General features: G+C 28.8%; 3 protein-coding genes across 3 annotated transcripts in view; 2 read left to right on the plus strand and 1 right to left on the minus strand.

Annotated features, from left to right (window-relative positions):
* Positions 1-4244, plus strand: part of LOC107452469 (uncharacterized) — a 6502-nt gene extending 2258 nt beyond the window's left edge. Inside the window, exon 2 of the mRNA XM_016068948.3 lies at positions 3091-4244. Coding sequence (XP_015924434.1) covers positions 3091-3402 — 312 coding nt within the window. The 3' untranslated portion in view covers positions 3403-4244. The remainder of the gene's footprint in view (positions 1-3090) is intronic.
* A 4769-nt stretch (positions 4245-9013) lies between these two features.
* On the plus strand, positions 9014-16548 carry LOC107452470 (uncharacterized). The gene is made up of 2 exons (XM_016068949.3): positions 9014-9908; positions 13399-16548. The coding sequence occupies exons 1-2, from the start codon at positions 9255-9257 to the stop codon at positions 14221-14223; spliced, it is 1479 nt and encodes a 492-aa protein (XP_015924435.1). The 5' UTR covers positions 9014-9254; the 3' UTR covers positions 14224-16548.
* LOC107452471 (methenyltetrahydrofolate synthase domain-containing protein lost) overlaps positions 10678-21037 on the minus strand; it is an 18884-nt gene continuing 8524 nt past the window's right edge. The window contains exons 5-6 of the mRNA XM_016068950.3: positions 19229-19541; positions 10678-11245 (exon numbers count right to left, since the gene is read on the minus strand). Coding sequence (XP_015924436.2) covers positions 11197-11245; positions 19229-19541 — 362 coding nt within the window. The 3' untranslated portion in view covers positions 10678-11196. The remainder of the gene's footprint in view (positions 11246-19228; positions 19542-21037) is intronic.

Consider the following 21037-nt stretch of genomic DNA (forward strand, 5'->3'; position numbering starts at 1 on the left):
TTGATTGTTTGCCTGTAGATATTGAAGTTATGGTATCTAAACTTTTTAGTTATTTTAAAATTTACACAGTCCGAATTGAAAGACTGAAAGAATTTTGTGAGTATGCTGACCAAGAATATCATAAAATTTTAGGACACATTCATGTTAGGTGGTTGACATTACTTCCTGCTGCAGAAAGAATTATTAAAATTTATTTATCTCTTAAAGAATTTATGTTGTCTGAAAAAAAGTGCCCAAAAATCTTGAAGAATTATTTTGAGAGTGAAACAACCGAGTTATGGTTGTTTTTTGCGCATTCGCATGCTGCAATTTTTAATCAAAGCATCTTGAAAATTGAAAGCGATGACAAATGTGTTATTGAATCTGGAGCGGTTGTCAAGGATTTGATATTTAAATTGAAAGCACGAAAGAATGCCAAATTTGTTCCACTTGTTGTAAAACCTGAATTGACTAAATTGATTGCTGAGAATATCATTACTGAAGATTCTTATTTAGAAACGTCGAAAGAATTCTATGAAGCTGCGATTTCATATTTAGAAGCTTGGAACGATAACAACGATGATATGTCTGATTTGAAGTGCCTTCTTTTAGATTGTAAGCCTTCACGGTCTGAATTCGACGAGGCAGTTCTGTCTCTCTCTTCAAAATGTGCAATTTTGAATGTTAATTCCGACGATTTATTTGACGAGTTTACTTATCTTGAAGGTTATTTGGATTCAAAAGACGATAAATGGTACCAATCCGTACACATAACAGACAAATGGCGCGAAATAAACAATTATTTTCAAAAAAACAATATACCATTTACAAATATCAAAAGAATTGTTGAGCTTGCAATGTGCTGGCCAAGCATCAATGCGCCTGTAGAACGGGTATTTTCGCGCATAAATAACTATTGGACTAATGAAAAATCGCGAATGGATGTGAATACAGTGAAAACGGTTTTATCTGTACTGATTAATTTTGATTTTTCATGTGACATATTTTCTCAATTACTCGAAAAAAATCCTGAAATTTTAAAGAAGATTCATGCTTCAGAAAAATACGGTGTTTAGAAATAGTATAATTTTAAAAGCAATACAATTGTTTTGTTAACAGATTTTAAACTTGTGTAAAAATGTTATGATCACGATTTTAACGATGTAATTTATATACTAAATTATAAAAAAAATGTAAACGAAAAAAAAAAAAAATTATTTTTTAAGATAAATGATCAAATTTTTTTTAAAAATTTTTTCTGTCGTTTAAATTGGGGGGGGGGGTAGAGATGAGTGTATGTATTAATTTCAGAAATGACTAAAAGGCGTAAAGCTTACAGTGATTTGTACGATAATTTCGGTTTTCTTGTTCACAAAAATTTGTCAGAATCTGAGATTAAACTAAAAGCGCAAAATTTGGTGAAAACTCATCCGATTTAGAGGAAAACTTTGTAGATGAATTTTTACTATTTTCAAATTTGTATGAACATAAATCTGCACAAGAAATGTTGAAGGCTCAAATTAAAGATAAACTTGTGAATACTTTTCCTAACGTTCACATTGCATTAAGAATATATTTGTCGATTCTTGGATCAAATGCAGAAGGAGAAAGATCTTTCTCCAGATTAAAATTGATAAAAAATTATTTGCGTTCAACAATGAATCAAGATCGTTTGGCATCGCTCGTACTTATGTCTATTGAATACGACATTTTGCGTAGTTTGGAATTCGACAGCATAATAAAAGATTTCGTAGAATCCAAAAATCGCAAAAAAAGTAATATACTAGATCATAAGATTCTGCAAAATAATTTATTACCGAAAAATATTATATTTTTATTTGTATCTTCATAATTTTGTGCGAAATACACTTGTTGTTTTTAAAGCTAAATTATTTTTGTCAACAATTTTTTTTCCTCCCAAGTTTTTCGTAGGCCCTAGGGCCTAGGCACGTGCCTAGTATGCCTATAGGTTGATCCGGCCCTGTGTACTAAAAAACTAATCAGAATATCATACAAGATTAGGATATAGTATTATTAGGTGCTAGTATTATAATTAGGTGCTAGTATTACTGCTGAAGGAATGTGTGTTTTCATATTGACACCTGTTATTAGTCCAAAACGCGTGTTTTTTGAGTTGTGCCACTATTGCAGCCCATATATATATGTCAAACCAAAGAAAAATAATGTGAAGAATATGTCTCACTTATATATTCTTTGGTCAAACCTCGTTAACGTCAACTCGTAGAGGGACGGAAAATTCGTATAATACACAGAAATTTTCTATTTGTTTTTAATCATTTATCTATATTATGAATAAATAAATTAATATAAATTTCAATTCAATAACTGTTTTTATTTTGAACTTTATATTAAATTAAAAACTTTTATACATATTCTCATAGTAATTTCAACTAATTACTTTAAAAAATAAAATAAAGCTATAAAGAATACAAAAGGGTTTATCTTATTTCCCGTAATACTCCTACCACCTTAACAGATTCAATTCATACAACCCTTTTCTTTGACTGGTGTAATGATGAAATTATCGACTCTAAAACAAAGCATTCAGATATATCCACTCTTATGAATATATAATTGTGAATGATCAGTTTTCTTATCTGTCAGATAAGAAATAAATTGTCTGTTCCATTAAAAAGCAAAACCTTTTTCCAGGGGAAATAAAATTCGAATTCAACTGAAAAACATCCCACGTAAAGCTTGTTTACGTTATAAGTACTTTAAAGCATTATATCCGTGTACAATTTGTCGGGGGAATCGGAAATTAGTTCAATAAAAGAAGTTCATATTAACTAGGTATATTATGGTTTTAAAATAATATGTATATGAAACTGTAGATTTAATAATTAATTTTAAGCTAACCATAGATTTAATAGATAAATTTACTGAAAGTCAGACTTAAAAGGAATCTCAAAAGTTGAAAATGAAAAGATTTGACAATTTTATCTTAAATACGGTCACATGCTTCTGGTTATCGTTGTAAGATAGGTTGTTATGGATCGAAGAAAGTGATAAACTTCACTGAACAACACATTACCACTTAAAAGATTAGATAAACTAATTATTTATTTATTTTGTCTATATATTTTGCAGAAAATCTTCAGATCTCTGACACCTGGAGCTTTAGTGCTGTTCATCGATAATGATGCTGGAGGCTTTTACAGACTTATGGTTCAAGGCGCAAAAGAAAATAGTTTGGTAACAGTGTTCGGACCTCTTATTCACGAGCATTATATAAACAGGAGTTTCGATATTCGGAGATTCGGTTACACACCTTGTCTACAGACTAAAGTTACAGTTCATATGTGGATGAAACCAAACTATAATAGATCGAATACAGTAATGGGATTTAGTCGATATGCACCAATACGCCCACACCGACTCTCAAAATTACCCGGTTCTTAAAACTGGATAAGTTTCCTAGAAAGCATTGCCAATTGAAAGATGATATAAATCAGATAATTAATGTTTATCTATATATTTTAAACTAATACACTTTCACCAGAAGCATTATTGCAGTTCATTGATAATGCTGCTAGAGTTTCACAGACTTATGATCCAAGTCGCAAAAAAGTAGTGTGGTTACAGTATTCGGATCTCTTACTAACGAACATTATGCATATAGGAATTTTGATATTGGAATATTAGTTACACACCTTGTCTACAAATTAAAGTTACAATTCATATGTGGATGCGACCAAATCATAATATATCGAATACAGTAATGGTATTCAGTACATATGCACCAGTACACCCACACTAACTCTCAAAATTGACCGGTTCTTAATACTGGACAAGTTTCTCTCAATCTGCCAATTGAAAGGTTATATGTATAAATACTGTTTGTCTTCTTAAGTTGCAGTTCATAGGTGAATGAAACCTTGATACCGAACTATAGCGATTGGGTCGATCGCATACAGTGATGCTATTTAATCAGTACATACCAGTTGCTCTATGCTACTCTAAAAATCGCCCAGTTCGTAAAATTGGTTTCACACAGGTTAAAAAAAACAAACTAAATAAACTTCTCACAATAAACTGCTAATTAGATTATATAGAACCACCCTATAAGCCTTAAAATGATCGATTGTGGTCAGTATCGATTCATAATCGATGCTTAAATTAAAAATGCGTTATCACTAAGGTTGTTGATTCCTTTGATTTTCACAGCTAAGTGGGTAACATTTATGCTTGTCTATAATATTTATAATGAACTGAAGTTATTTTACTTTGCATGAATAAGAAATGCTCTATCACCACGTCATGACAGTGTTTTTAAATAGTTATAAAAAGTTTTATCATTAATGATGATTGGATTTTTAAATAAAATATTTATTACTATATTTTTTCCCCTAACCCTGTCTTTTTTTTATTTTTACTAATAATTAGAAATGGGTTCAAATTTATTAAGTAAGCCGAAATTTGTAAAATGCCAAAGACATACATGGACATATCGATAGTGCTTTTTTTTCACCTAGTAACATACAAAACAATGCTATTATTTAATCTAAAATAATTTTTTATTAATAAAATCATAAAAACATGGAAATGTAATGTTTATTTCAAGCTTTTGATTCTTAAAAAAAAAGAAAAATTTGCAAAAATTGTCAACTTTTTTAAAATTTGCATGTTTATTTCTCTTATTTTAATTTTATAAATGCTTTTTTTTTTAATTTTAGTACCTAAATATCTATATCCCAGACTCTGATTTTTTACTTACTCAAGCTCTTTACGCCGTTTGGCCCATAAGTCACCCAGCCTATTTCATCATGTTTACCCGGCCACAAGATTCCAACTTTTAACTCTAAAGCATAGGAATAAGCTCTAAGGAATTTAAAAATCCATGTTCCATGTGGAACAATCGGCAACGTCTGGCGGAAATCGCCAACCAAAACCAGAGTGTGGCGACTCCCATAATCTTATTATTATGTAATTTTATAATTGAAGCGAATTAAAAAAAAGTCCACTATTCTCTAACTCATATGGTATCAACAAATGCCACTTGGAAATTATATAAATTACAAGACTGAGAAAGGAAAAACTATCAATATCAAGAATCTACTCAATACCAGTGCTAGGAACACATTGAAAAACCCCTTTAAAATAACGTAAAAAAGTATTACACCCCTTTAGAAGCTTTTTGACCTTATCAGAAAGAACTTCCTTTTTCAATAGTTAAGAATTTCAACAAAAGATAATGAATTCAAACTGATAATGATTGAACGCATACTTGGTATTAGTGTTATTATTAGTTGCTTGCAAATCCAAGAGAAATTGAACATAGGCGACCTTTTCTAGTACAACCACTTTTTTCTATTTCAACATTATTTTTCCTGTATAACTGTCAACATTATTATTCCTGTATCCTGTATAACTGGCATGCACACATCACAGCCCCATGAATTATACAAAATCTAAACATAGAACTTTAAAAAAATGCCATAGTCCCAAAAATGGAACAGTTAATTCTGAACTAATATTTTAGGTATGTACTTTATATACTTCGCACTAGAGCTGCACGGTCTGGGAAACATCCCTGAGGATGATCCGAAGACATACCATCGCAATTTTGATCCTATGCAGAGGGGATGGCTCTCCTGCTTTGGTAGCCCGACGACCAAAGCGCGAGTCTAGTCGAGTCGAGCAAAATGGCCAAAGAATTAATCAACATTTTTCTTAAATGATGGTAATTGAAAATATTACTTGGCGCATTTTCAGTTAGTCAACAATAAAATTGTGCGATGATGCCCAAAACTAAAAGGTACAATTAAAAATGCAGGTATAATTAAAAATTTTAAGATGGTAATAAAAATGAAAGCAGTACTATGTACTTTTGCGTTACCTCAAGATTTCAGCCAAAAGACAAGAAAGTTGCAAAATTTATATAAAAGTATGTAAAATAAATCCCTTAAAAACAAAGGAAATGAAATAAATAAACTTTATACAACTGGTTATAAGATGATCTACGTCACACCCCATAAGATTTTTCAAGGTGTTATTCCCAGTAAAAACCCATTTCTGTGGGAGTTTACCGGATTTTATAAATACAGTCAGCTTTTTATAGGAATAGTTTAATTTGCGCTTTTTATTATTATCTGTATACCTAATTCCAAACATATAAGCGTCGAATTTCTTCAAACTATCTTTTTTATAAGTACCAAAATCAAAGCATCACATCTTGTGTAGATCAATGGGATACCAGCAAGTGACGTAGTGTGGGTATCTCGATCTGATTGGTTGTTGTAACGTGGCATTTGTTTAGAACAGCAACTGTTCTATTTCGAGTAAACCATATCAGCCAAGTATCAATTCTCTTAAATGACACATTCTATATTCTTTCACAAATATTCAATTCTTTCACAATATATATGACTTACTTAATACAAAGACAGGTACGAAGCCATGTAGAACATAAACCAACTAATTATTCATCGAAGTTTCCAGGTACGCAAAGCAAAAGTATATCACGGTTACAAATAATTAATCTAAGTTAAGTAAAAGACGTCGTCGAGAAAGAATTATTTTTTATTAAATTCGATGTGTGATACGGTGCTGTATTTAATTAACTGCGCATTAATTATCTGCTTATCAACGATCTACTGGCGCTGACGTGATAGGTCACATGTGTGGGTATCTGTTATCTTCTTCTTGAAGTGCAAATAACCAATTCTCTTAACGCAGCTAAAATCATTTCTCGATAAACTATATACTCTCAGATTTTTTTTTAATCATTCAGAGCAGTAAGCTGGCAAACATAAATAATTTACACTATAAGATTAATACTTAAAATCTTATAATTTGAATTACCTTTAAAATATTAAAAAAAAAAAAAAAAATAGGGACGTCTATAGTTAAGTTTAGAACCATTCATAAAGAAAACAATGGTTAATTCTAAATCAAAGAATTTTTTTTTCCAAACGTCTCTTAATATTTCAGGATACTGAGAGGTACACATAAACGCACACAAAATCTTCTTTTTATTAATTAATATAAATCACATATTTCAATGCTTTCATAAACTTTTAAGATTAGTATATCTTATTTAATATCTTAGGGCTCTAAGAAATTCCTACATGAGCTCATGAGCAATCAGTAGATAAACATTTTCTAAGATAAATACTCACTTTTGATAACAAATTACGTGCACACAACAATTAATAACAAAAAAAAATTTCCTACCTTACATATAACCTATTTAAAAAATGAAAATTCACAGTTAAAAACGATTCAAAAATTTTGTTTATGGAAATGTTCGTGCTAAAATGTGTTATTTTTCATCAACGTCCTTTAGAAAAGTAGTATTCGTCACACTTTCTGAACTCAATAGTTACAAAATAGCGCAAAATTTGATTACACGTATTTCACTATAAAAATGCTAATTTAGAGCTTTAATGTACTGATGACAGACAGCGAAACAACTTAAAATGATACTTTGAGATATTTTTTAAAATAATTTTAATATTTCTATCAAAAATTAATATATATAACGTTGGAAAAAAAAAAGAAAAGATGTTGAATGATAAAACTAAATCTGATAACGAGTTCATCCTTATCTAACAGATGTAGAACACGCGAATAGGGGAATCCCCTCTTTTTTCGGTTTCAATATCATTTTAAACACTTCAGATTTTGGCAACTTTTTGCCCTTTATTAATATCGCCAAAGAAAAACGAACAATTTAATTAGCGTTTTACTATTTCATCATATAGTTTATAGCGATATAAAAAACTCATTGACAAAAAATGTTAATAAAATCTATTATTTCTTTAAATGAATCGGCCAGCGATGGGACCATCATATTTTTTAACACATCCTATAAGATTTGGGCTAGTGGCGCTGAAAGGTCTGGATTTAACCCAACCAATATTTTTTTAAGCAACTGTGATGTCACCCACAATATTATAAAAGCTTTTTAGTTTTTATAACGAGATCAAATGCGTAAAATATTAAAATTTTTGTTCTCGGACCGTCTATGGAATTGGTTATATTTTTTATTAATTACCTCATTTCATTGTTTTTTTAGCTATTATGCACATAAAATCAAAAGAAATTATACTCGCGTACTCTATTCAAGTCTTTTTTTGGTTTGTTTCATAATTCGTAAACTCAAACTAATAGGAGTGTTCTTCGTCATGTCGTAATATGAAAAAAAAAAAAAACATTCTCATGTGTTACTTGATTTTGCACTACAAACAAGAAGGGGAATTTTTGATAAAAATAAATAAATCTTTGCATTAATTTCCTTTTTTCTCTACACATATTATAAAATGGCTAATTCTCAAAATCGCAAATTTTCGGAATTATTATTTCTTATTAAAGAAATGTTTAAAATATAAGTTCATAGTTTATATAAAATAACCTAATTCTAACCCCAGGGTGCTCACCCAGCTTCAGATCGATGGGGTAAGTAAATAATAGGTAAGTAATAGATGATCTGGTAAGTAAATGCGGCGGGTAAGTAACATCGAACGCTGCATAAACATATTTTTATTTATCTATTTTTACAGATTCAAACTTTTAACCGAATGTTTGAGCTGTTTAATGTTGATTTTTGCGTATTTTTGATAATATTTTTTGATATGAAATAAATTTTGTACACAATAATAAAACCGATTTTTCTAAAATTTCATACAAAAATAATTTTTATAACGATTTACTATTATTTAACGCAAAAAAAAAAAAAAAATATCTAACAACTATTCAAATTAAAAAATATTACATTTTTTTTTTAAAATTATTTATTTCGAACAGGAATTGATTTTCTTTAATAAATAAGGGAACTTCTTTTCGTTCAATGATTTTTCTTCCCTTTTAGAACACTTTTTTTGTTCTAACAAAGAGAACGCACTTTAGAACACACTTTTCCTTCTATTAAAGAAAACGCGAATTGAATTAAACAGTAAAATTATTTAAAAACAAATATTTCATTTCGGTTAATAACGCACATTTTATCAACTAACCATAATTTAAACACTGTAAATAGTAGTAAAATTAAAGTGGGTGAAAAAGATGTTCGATAAAACCATAAAATAAGTTTTAAATACTTTCTTTCGACGCCAAATCTCTTCTAAATAACGCCAAAAACAATAGACTACGCCAAACTCAAAGGTTGTGCATAATTTTGTTCCTTTTCATTATCATTCTCAGTTTCTTTTTGTCATTGTCAGTTTCTGTTTCGGAGGATCGAATAGATAGGAAGATATGCTGAGTAGATAGTCTTTTAAAGCATTTGAATTTTAAAAAAAAATAAGTTTACGATGGAATTCAATAATGACACTATAAGACGATTATTTAATAACGTTCTTTATGAAGATATTCGACAACACCAGCTTAACCACGCCGATATTCGGACTGGAATACAAAATATGAAAGAAGTTTACAAACCTAATCCTTCAAGTTTATCTTCCGAATTTCTGGATGTCGCCAATTATAACGACCCTGCCCATAGATGTGCTTATTTGCATAAATATGCTCCATTACATACCGCCCTTGTGAGTGATATGTTGAACAAATCGATGCAAGAAGTGAGATTTATATTACAAGAAATTATAGCTGATACAGGACGTTTGGAAGTTTGTAGTTTAGGCGGGGGACCAGGGAGTGATGTTCTAGGAGTGACTTCTGTTTTATCTGCTGAATTAGGATTTTTCCAATTTTCAGCAACTATTGTAGATTGTATGGGAGATTGGAGATATACATTCGCTGCTATAATTAAAGAATTACGTTGTGGGAGTTATGGATTAATAAGTGAATTTGTTCAGCCTCAATATTTCAGTTGGAATTACATAGGGCATAATTTATTAGGAAAAATGAACAATGATGTAAATAAGGCTATTCAAGGGGCAAACTTGGTCACTATGGTGAAATTTGTTTCAGCAGCTGCCTGTAAAGATACTGCTGAAATGCTTAAGGTAATTATATATATCTATTTTAATATTATAATTGCAAATATTAATTTGATGCTTTCAATCAAAGCTAATATTAAACTAAAAAGATATATATGTTCATAAAAAGAGCATCAGATGCTTTTTTTATAGTATTAAGAAAGGAAAAAGATAGTCTTTTATTAATAAATAATATTTAAATGAATAAAAAGTATTACTATGTAGAAAACTTATTAAACATGGTATGGTGACCAAAGCAGATGTGATATACTAAAAGGATAAAACTAAAGATGTATTATTGAAATAATATCTATATACACTAAAATACAAAAAAAAACATTAATGAAACTTATTTTATATAGTAATGAATACTAATAAATTATAACCAATTAATTATAAAATTATTAATAAAGAACGAATTTTATTAAAATAGCAATAACATGTAATAATTAGAAAAATTATGATCCTTAAAAAAATAATTTTTCCTATGCTTTTAATTGTTTTGGAAAGAAAAACTATTGTTGCTACCATTTTTTATTCATTGAAAACAGTACTGTGAACAAAAACTTAAACATTTCAGGTATACATGATCATTTTAAGAACTAATGTTCTAAAACATTTTGCTGTGTTTATTATTTATTTAATGTTTTAGATATTTGTTCCTAAATATGTTTGTGTTGTTAGTTTTTATATATGATTTTAAAATAAACTCTTTCAATAATAAACTCTTTTTTTCTAATTTATACCATTTAATGATCATTTTTATAGTTGAGATTTTCAAAATCCTCAAAAAAAATTTTATATTTAGAACAAATAATTCTGGAAATATTTAATATTAAAAGTACATATACAAGGTGAAAAAGTATTTTTCTAATGTAACTTTCTTTAAAAAAAATGACAAAACTATTACATATTTACTAATTTAAATATTTGTGTTTAATTTATCATTCTGTTACAAATTATTAAGTTTGCAACTTCTTAATTTAGTGTGGATGTATGTATTGATGATATTATGAAACTCATTTATAAAAAAATAAATACAAATTCTAATACTTAATTTCAAAGTAAAACTTTTGAAAACTAACAGTATCAATTTTTGCTAACAACTTGAGCATACATTTTCAAAGATACTGTTATATTTAACATACACAGTTGCAATAAAGGTATGATATAATTAATGTATTATGATGCAATAATATAAATGATTTTAATATAAAAATTATGATTATTGTGAATCTGGTACATTTATTAATTTCCTGAGTTTTTAATTGCATAAAATTTTCTTCCATTTTGCAATTTAATTGCATGAGATAGCTTACATCATTTTGCTCTCCAAACGGTTGGTTACTAGGTCATATTTATAGCTGTAACATAGAAATGATATATCTTAATATCAGTTATAAATAACCTACTAGTTGCCAAGAAATAAACATGGGTTTATAGTATTTGCCAGGTTTTTAATATTTTCCCTCTGGTGGCTGGTTAGTGTGGTTGGTTACTAGGTCATATTTATAGCTGTAACATAGAAATGATATATCTTAATATCAGTTATAAATAACCTACTAGTTGCCAAGAAATAAACATGGGTTTATAGTATTTGCCAGGTTTTTAATATTTTCCCTCTGGTTACCATTTTTCCTGTGAAGGAATAGAATTAGCCTTTAACACATTTATATAATTTTGGCCATCATTGCAATGGAAATTACAAGCCTATATAAAACCAAAAGCCTTGTCATGTGATTGTCAAATTTCAGAACATAATATTTATACATAGGACAAAAACACTATATATTAAAACAACACTATTCTAAGCCACAGTGGCTCAGGTGATCGAATCCTAGTGGTGGCTGGTTAGTGTGAAATCTGACCACAGTGCAGACATATCTTCACTGTTAGATGTATCATGGGTTAGAATCCTACTGCAGTCCGGCTAACCATGGGAGGTTTTTCTCTCCATGAAATGCATATGTGTGTTAGTAAAAGTAATCCAAGAGTAAATCAAAAAGTAATCCAAGAAGGCTTGTTAATCCCAATGCTTGATCTAGGAGTTCCCTTGTTTGGATTGGGTTCAAAATTACAAGGCTACAGAGTTCAACATTGATAGACGTAGACTCAGAATTAGGTCTGCTATTCAATGCCGGTTATATAAAAAAATAAATAAATAAAAATCACTATTCTGAACTGCTGTGGCTTGGAGGATAAAGTGTAGGTACACTTTTCGAAAATGTTATCCAGGCCAAAATCTTAAAAGCAGCTGGTTGATACAGTTCTGCTCCTGGTTCGCACCAACCACTGTGGTGACGTGGATTATCCTGAGTGGTAGATGGATCATGGGTTAGAATCCCCTTGTCATAGGGCTAAATGTGGGAGGTTTTGTGATTTTTTCTCTCTATGTATAGTAAATGCTGGTTTGTTCCATCAAAATGTCCTCCTAAAAGGCTTATGTGCCCTGATACTCGATAAAGATGTTCCCTTGTCTTCCGGGTTGGATAAATTACAAGGCCACGAAGTTGGACAATGATAGTTGTGAACTCAGAATCGGGTCGACTGTTCAATGCCAATTGCAAAATAAAATATTATTACAAAAAGGAATTAAGAAATATATTAACAATTACGAAAATAGAATGAAATGGTTTCTTCAAAAATGGAACAGAATTCTTCCTTTTTTTTTTCTTTAGATTTTCATAAAACTTTGAAAATTTTCTGCAAAACATTTAACATTAAAAAAAAGGCCTAGCACACGTGCCTTTATTCTATAAGTCTCAATTATGAGTAATTCAAATAACTTTGTATATTTATAAACAGTACACATGTTTTTTTTAGAGTGAGACATTACCAGTTTACCATCATACAATTCCACTTAAATATATAAACTAATCTTATATATAATCTCATATCTTAAACTAATCTCAGGGTGCGTATCTTTCTTAAAAAGTGCTAATTTTTGATTTATGTTTTTTAAGAGCCCTTAAAGGTGCTTTTTTTATTCAGGGATTATAAAAAGTGCTTAATTTTCTATTTTTAAAAAGAGATCTTTTTCTTTGTTGTGCCGATTGTTCTAAATTACAAAAAATGCACGATTTACACAATTTTCTCTACAATATTTAACAGAAACTAATTATTTTATCATGATTATGTAAAGTTCATGAAAATGTTTTTGAATTTTATTGACTTTATGTTTATAAATTAAGAACTTTAAACAATAGAAAAAAATAACTTTTTTTACAGCACAGATCCTAGATATGATTTTTTTTTTTTTTTTTTTTTTGTTTTTTNTTTTTTTTTTTTTTTTTGGAAAGTGATTAAAAATATTTTTTGAGTGCTTAAAAAAGTAGTTAAAAGGTGTTAATTTTTGGTTGAAAAATCTGGCTACTCACCCTGAATCTTATGTATAATCCTATTTCATTTATCTAAGAAACCTTTTAAATGATTGTATATTAAAATTAAGATATAATATCAAAACCTTTTTTTTATAATAAGTGGAATCTAAATGTTATATGTATCTTTATTTTTACAGAAAATCTTTAGATCACTCAAACCAGGAGCATTAGTATTATTCATTGATAATGATGCAGGAGGCTTTTACAGACTTGCACTTCAAGGTGCCAAAGAAAGTGGAATGGTAACAGTATTTGGACCTCTCATTCATGAACATTATGTTAACAAGAGCTTCAATGTTCGTAAATTTGGTTACACGCCTTGCTTAGAGACTAAAGTCACAGTTCATATGTGGATGAAACCAAATTATAATAGATCCACTGTCTTGCCTGCTACAACTCAAAGAAATCCATCAAGTGTACAAATAAAAAATGTTACCAATACTTTTAATCAATATAATATTATAAATACAAATATTTATGTTACTGAAACTAACAATTTAAACCTTCCCTATGGTATTCCACATCAGACATATCTTCCAAAACAAAGCCAACAAAATGATGCAAATCAATTATACATTCCTATTCAAAGACAGTATCAAGATCATATACTACCTAGCAGTAGCTCTGTAACTAAGAATTTAAACAACACTCAACCAAAGAAGACAATTCAAAAAGCTAGGCAACAAAATGTTGGAAATCAACCATCTCTACCTCCCATTCAAAGAGCATTACAAGGTAATACATCATCAAGTGGTAGTACTATAAGAAAAAATTCAAATTTATCCCTCAACAATCCACAGAGGATTCAGAATCCAAACCAGCAAAATGGTACATATCAATCGTCTCAGTTTCCTGTACAACAGCAACCACGTCATAGTTCGAATAATTACAATTCATCTGACAATCCAAGCAATTATGGAGAAGGGAGTGAGATTTGTTGTAATTGTTGCGTAATTTCATGATTTGTCTGGTTCAAGTAACTTTTAAACAAAGTGTAGCTATTCTGAATATTTTTATTTAAATAAGAAGTATTACAGAAGCTAAAATTTTAAACCTCTTTTTTTAAATGATACTCCATAGACATATTTTCCGAATCGAAGTCAACTAAATGAAGGAAATTAATGTAACACATTCTCTAATTTCAAATTCTAAAACTAAAAATTTAAGCCTCCTCTACAACATTTCAAAAAAGAAAACAGTTCAAGCAATGCAACAAAATTTTGGAAATCAATAATTTTTACTTGCTTAAAGCAGGGGTCTGTCCAGACATTTTGTGAAAGGTCCGTTTTTCGTGAAATTGTGAAAAAATTACTCACATTCATTCAACCAGGGTCCGCTTTTATGAATTTGTGCAAATAGGGTCCGTTATTGCAAAAAAAAAATTTTTTAAGGAGTTTTTAAATTGTAAAGACATACAAGATTATGCTCAACACTGTAAAATTATAATTAAAAAAATTAAATTTTAAAAAATAAACAACAATTGCTGCTTCTAAATTAGAGATGCAACATACAAATATTTGGTATTTAGCCTATACTGCTGAACGCAGAATATTAATTTCGGACGAATAATGGAAGAATCGTCTGCCGAAGACAAAACTTAATTCGTTTACATCCATCTTTCTTGTTTTCTGCCCTGGAAAGGGTTTATTCGATTAACAAAATAATAATGAAGATAAACAAATTTGTGAAGGGTCCGATTAAAAGAAAAATCATTTTGTGAAGGGTCCGTTTTTAAGTTAAAATATTTTGTGAAGGGTCCGTTTTTAAGTTAAAATATTTTGTGAAGGGTCCGTTTTCATGAAAAGATATTTTGTGAAGGGTCCGTTAATGGACCCAAATTTCTTCTAAACAGACCCCTGCTTAAAGGCAACATAATATTTTGATTAGTTGTTAATTATCTGATAATGCAAATAAGGCTTCAGTAGAGAATGAAATTGGATGTTGTAATTGTGTGGTTTCATAATTTCTGAGTATCTTATCCTAGTAGCAGTACAGATTTTTAATTTGAATATTTTGTAAAAGAAGATTTGTTCTAATAAGGAAGAAAATTATTGTAAATTTATATAAAGAATAATATATGTAATAATATATATAATAAATTTATATTAAGCATAATTGTTCTGCTATGATGGTTAGATTTTCAAACAAGTTAGCTATTATGATATCCCCATCTCCTAAAACTTTTTTTTATATATTTGCTGTCAAGAAAGATAATGAATCTTGTACAGATTTCTAAAACACCTGTGTCAATGTTCAAAGTGTGATATGTAAAAGTGACAATTGTGATATGTAAAAGTGTGATATGTAAAAGTGACAATTGTTATGTTAAAGATGACCATTTAATTATTTTTGTTACATTTAGTTTTTAAGACTATTAAATATAAATTTTGTAAAAAAGTAAGGTTGTTAAAAAAAATATTGTTTTTTGTTTAATGTTTTAGAATTTGTGCATTTTGTTTCTTGCTTTTAAAAAAAAATAAAACTAATAACCCTATCTCCTAAAACTTTTTTTATATATATTTGCTGTCAAGAAAGGTAATGAATCTTGTAGAGATTTCTGAAACACCAGTGTCAATGCTCAAAGTGTGATATGTAAAAGTGACCATTTAATTATTTTTGTTACATTTAGTTTTTAGACTATTATTTTTGTTACATATAAATTTTGTAAAAAAGTAAGGTTGTTTAAAAAAAATATTGTTTTTTGTTTAATATTTCAGAATTTGTGAATTTTGTTTCTTGCTTTTAAAAAAAAATAAAATTAGCGAATGTTTTTTAATTGATTTTTAGTGCTCTAACATTTTCAATTTAGATAAATATCTTAATAAATTTAGGTGAATGTTAAAACCCAAGCCAAGAGCTAGACATAATTCATTCTAATAAAGCATTTGGGTTTAAAAATTGTGTCTACCATAGTACTACTATACATACTATATATATATCTATATATATAGTATAATATGCTGGATACAATTGTGATAATATAAACTATTTTTTAGAAATATTTTTATTCTTTTGACTAATTTTGTACTTTATGTATCATCATTTAGTTTAAATGTTATAACAAATCTATGATTTTCAGGAAAAATGATAATTCTTTAAATTAGAATTTATTTAATGAAACATGGAAGTTTTTTCTCTCTCATTATTTTGAAGGTAATTTTTGTCAGGTCAAGATGTTCTTCGTAATTTTCGAATCTCTATATTGATTTAGAATAGATGTTTAGTAGTGCTATCTTTATTTCAAACAAAAAATAAAAGTCTAAGAATAAAGTCTGTTGTTCAGGTGATTATTGATTGATTTTCTCATTTCAGGGTTCTTAATAAAGCATACTAATCAGGGTTGAGTTTTTGCCGTCAAAAACTGGTTTTTAACACGACAGTGGTAAAAACCGTAAAAAAACCTACTGTTTTCTTTAATTTATGGCAAATAGCGGACAATATATTATTTTCACTTAATTGCCTTTATAGAATGTTGTAAATGATTGCTATTGATTTTGCAACTATATACATGTATTTAATTCTTATAGAAGGATATACATTCATACAGAAATATTGTAATATACTTATTGAAAATAGTGATACTTAACTTTTATCATTATAACTTGATTTGCAAAGATTCAAAATTTTGCACTTCTTAATTGTTTGAAATAAACAAACTTGGAACTATTAATAAATTCAAAAACTAAAAAGAAGAATTTAAAATTTGGCATTTCTTAAATATTAGAAATAAGCTAAACAAAACTTTCAAAACTTGTAACTACTAACAAACTCTAAGTCAGGAATGACTTGACATTCTTCAGTAATGTAATATGCCAAACAAAATGATGTTTGGAAATGTTGAAAATTTTGTTTAGTATCCTAATATTTTACTTCAAATAGTATGATTTGATATAATCATGTTGGGAAAACGCAAAAATCTGTTCTTAAATATCTTTTAACAACTTTTTTTCTAATTTTATTGCCCTAAAATGAATTAATTTTAAATCATAAGCAGTTAAACTCAAATTAAAATACAGTTTTATCAAAACTATGGGTTTTTGACATGACAATATAAACCGTCATGTGTCAAAAACTTGCCAACCTTGATACTAATGCCTCATTGCTAAAACAATACAACAGTGTGTCATTATGCAATAATGTGAGACCTACATTCATGTCCTCTCCTTGGATTTAAGAGATAGGCTCACCCCAATATTACAACAATGATCATGCCCTTTGTATCCCCTTTTTTGTTGAAGTATTGTTAAACAGTCATTTCTGAAGTACACAGACTACTTAACCTGGGACATGGCCAAATACCAAACTGTTTATTCTTCTTCAGGAGCGCAACAGCCCTTTGCAGGCCTTGGCTGCCTCAACAGCACGCCTTCTCCAGCTCCCTCTGTCCATGGCAACTCCCCTCCAGTTCTTAGTTTTAGGACTTTGAGGTCGTTTTCGGTGTCGTTGAGCCATCGAGTAGGTGGTCTACCTCTAGAGCGGGACCCCTGAGGGTTCTTGAAGGTGGCAATTTTTGCAGGGCTATCTTCAGAGCCTCTCCAGATATGGCCGAGCCATCAAACTGTTTATTAGGGTTCTATATTTTAGCCACTATGGTAGGGATGCAATTGATTTTAACCCCAGTCAAACAATGTGGACAAACTCTCTCTCCAAACTTCCACACTAACAAAAGAGTTTTCTATCACAACAGATTTAAAGTAGGTTTTACTATCTACACACATTGGTTGTTAAGTTGACTAATAGGACCCAGTTCTTTAATGTAATCAACGTTTTACTAACCAACTATACTTTTGGACTGCTTTTTTGCAAAGTACATTAGGAAAAATATCTTTAAACCATTAGGCACATATTTTCTATTAAGTTAACTTTTTGAAATTGATTACCTGGCACAGAAAATGCATTAATTGTAGTGACCACTAGGAGAAAGAATAACACTAAGTCTGTATTTCATCATGCCATTGTATGTAATCAATTCGTTGTAAAGATAGATAGTAAGTAGATGTATAGTAAAGAATCGTAGTCATCATGAAAAAATTATAAAATTTGATTTTGGAGCATCCCTCATAAAAAAAATTAGCATTTAACAGTTAATATTTTTGTATGCAAATTTTTTCTCAAAAAGTCAGTACTGCAATATATCATTCATTAAACAGTTTTAGTTTCTTTTTTTATAACAATTTAGTTAGACCACTCAGTTTCTGTAAGCTAATAAATAAAAGGCAATAATTGCTTTATAATAATTTTGAAGTTATTTTCTGAAACAATTTTAATTTACAGCATTTTTTTTCAAAGAAAATAATTGTATTATTTGCAAGCAGCTTCTTAAACTTATTGAATCATATAATTCAGATTTAAATGTTAGTTTTAGTACTGTCTACCAAAAGCTTCTTATAATAGCAGAAAAGTACAATATTCTAAAATTTTTAATACCACCTAATTTTTTGTTGCACCCTTATAAATTTTAAACTATTCATTTTTAGTAATATTACAATTAATGCAGACATTTATTTTTTTCATATAAAGACCAACTTAAAATATTTTTTATTTAATTAAATTTGAGGTTATCTTTTGGATACTGTCATTAACTTTTTTTATTTTATTATATGCAAAGTTATTTCTGTCTTGACAAATTAAATCCTTCCCTTTGCTTAACTAACATAGAGTTGAGAATGGTTAGCGTATAGTTATAATTTGGTGCAAAAGCGCAATATCCAGAAATTTTTGCTATTTGTAATCAAAATAACTTCGTTGGAAGAGGGAAAACTTGTCAATTAATTTTCTAGAGGGTGCAACATTGGATCGGTTAATATCTTGGTGCTTATTTTTCACCAGTATAAGGGAGAAAAGTATAGCAGAAAATTATTTTAATTATAATTTAAATAGTAATATAAAATTAGTAGGCATATTTTAAAAATATAATTAATTTTATTTAAAAAATATCAAAACTTAACAAACATAATAATACTTTACATCTTAGGATTTTTAGCTTCTATTTCTTTCAGAGTTCCTAAAATAGGTATTTGACTCATCTTTTCTTCACTTAATAATGACCAGATTATGCAACTAGGTTTAGGCAAGCGTGGTTCACAACGTATGATTCTGGTTGGGGTCACAATAATATCAACCGGAACATCATGAAGTCCAAATAGATGATCAGGCAAATCCAATACTTGACAGTCATGAACTGTTGAAATAACAACTGTTTCTGAGTTAACAGCTCCCATTGTAGCCATCATAGCAAATTCCATGTCAGCAAATCCTTCCCCTTTACCAATTCGTCTACCTTAAAAAACAAAACAAAAAACATTGAGACAATAGCTTTAATTTATTTTGCAAGTCATTTATTCAAAGAACTATTAAATTTGTTGTAAGTAACCAAATCTATAAGATTTATCATCAAATCTATGCCATTTCTTATTTAATATAGACTGCACATAATTAAACAATATGTTTTTTTTTCCTTATCAGTTTTAAACTTATAAATATAAAAATATACAGTTGCGACACATTGAAGAAAAAGTAGCGAAATATATTACAGGGTGCGTAGCCAGATTTTTCCAAAAAAAAAAAAAAATCACATTTTAAGCACTCAAAAAATATTTTTAATCACTTTCCAAAAAAAAAAAAATAATAATTAGGATCTGTGCAGTAATCAAAATTATTATTTTTCTATCGTTTAATCATGATAAAATAACTAGTTTCTTAATCATGATAAAATAACTAGTTTCTGATAAAATATTGCAGAGAAAAACAACTCTTTTTAAAAGATAGAAAATTAAGCACTTTTTACAAACCCTGAATAAAAAAAAGCATCTTTAAGGGCTTTTAAAAAAGGTAAATAAAAAATAAGCATCTTTAAGCACTTTTTAAAAACGCTAATGATTGTGTTTTATACGGGTATGTATAAAACCTTTTTTTTTTGTTTGGTTTTGCAGCTAAGTTTTAGTAAAAACTTAACAGCAGAATGTAAAATAATAAGGACATAGTTAATTTTTAAACTATCAAAATGAAATAAAACCAATATTTATACAGGTTCATAATCTGAATTTTTAGTGACATATGATAAGGAGTGTTTTTATTCATTAAGTGGAAAAAATGGGGATGTTAAATAAATAATTTAAAATTGATATTGTAGTATATTGTCACTATTGTCATCCATTGTATGTCACTAGTTTTTAAAAAATAAAAATTAACATTTAAATCTTTACTAATCAATCATCATCAAGGTTGGCAAATTTCTGCCAAAGTGGCTAAAGCCACTGGTAGAAACCGGTTAAAACCGGCAAGGCAGACACCTTTTTCTGCCACATTTGTGGCAGAAAATCACATAAAAGTAAGTACTGAGATTGACATACAATGGATAATTCATAGAAAAAACAATTAAATGTTAAACAAAGTACAATTTATTTACAAAATTATCACCATTCAAAATCAAATATTACATTGTTTGCACTCTGCAGTAATCTATAACAAAAGACAAGTTTTGATGCAGTTTCTAAACCTAAACAATTTCTCAATTTGCCTATGCACGAACGAGAAATTTGAGAAGATTCTCTCAAGTCCAGCAGAACTAGCAGGCATTGCCATCAAGGAACAAGCAAGATTTGTGAAACTTTCATCTATTGCATATTTTTTAAAACTGGACCACCATGTAGCAGCTGGGGTAGCTGTCGAAATTTGATAGGAAAAATAAGTTTCAGGAAATGGGCCCGATTTGTCTTACATAAATATTTGATATACTGCACTCTTTATAATTAATATAAACAAAATAATATATAT

The sequence above is a fragment of the Parasteatoda tepidariorum genome, chromosome 6, assembly GCF_043381705.1.
Source record: "Parasteatoda tepidariorum isolate YZ-2023 chromosome 6, CAS_Ptep_4.0, whole genome shotgun sequence".
NCBI lineage: Eukaryota > Metazoa > Arthropoda > Arachnida > Araneae > Theridiidae > Parasteatoda > Parasteatoda tepidariorum.

Bases quoted from the DNA above. Each gene is read 5' to 3' on its own strand.
- LOC107452470 (XM_016068949.3), top strand. From the start codon at position 9,255: ATGGAATTCAATAATGACACTATAAGACGATTATTTAATAACGTTCTT. The intron at 9,909-13,398 runs GTAATTATATAT...TTATTTTTACAG, and splicing joins ATACTGCTGAAATGCTTAAG to AAAATCTTTAGATCACTCAA.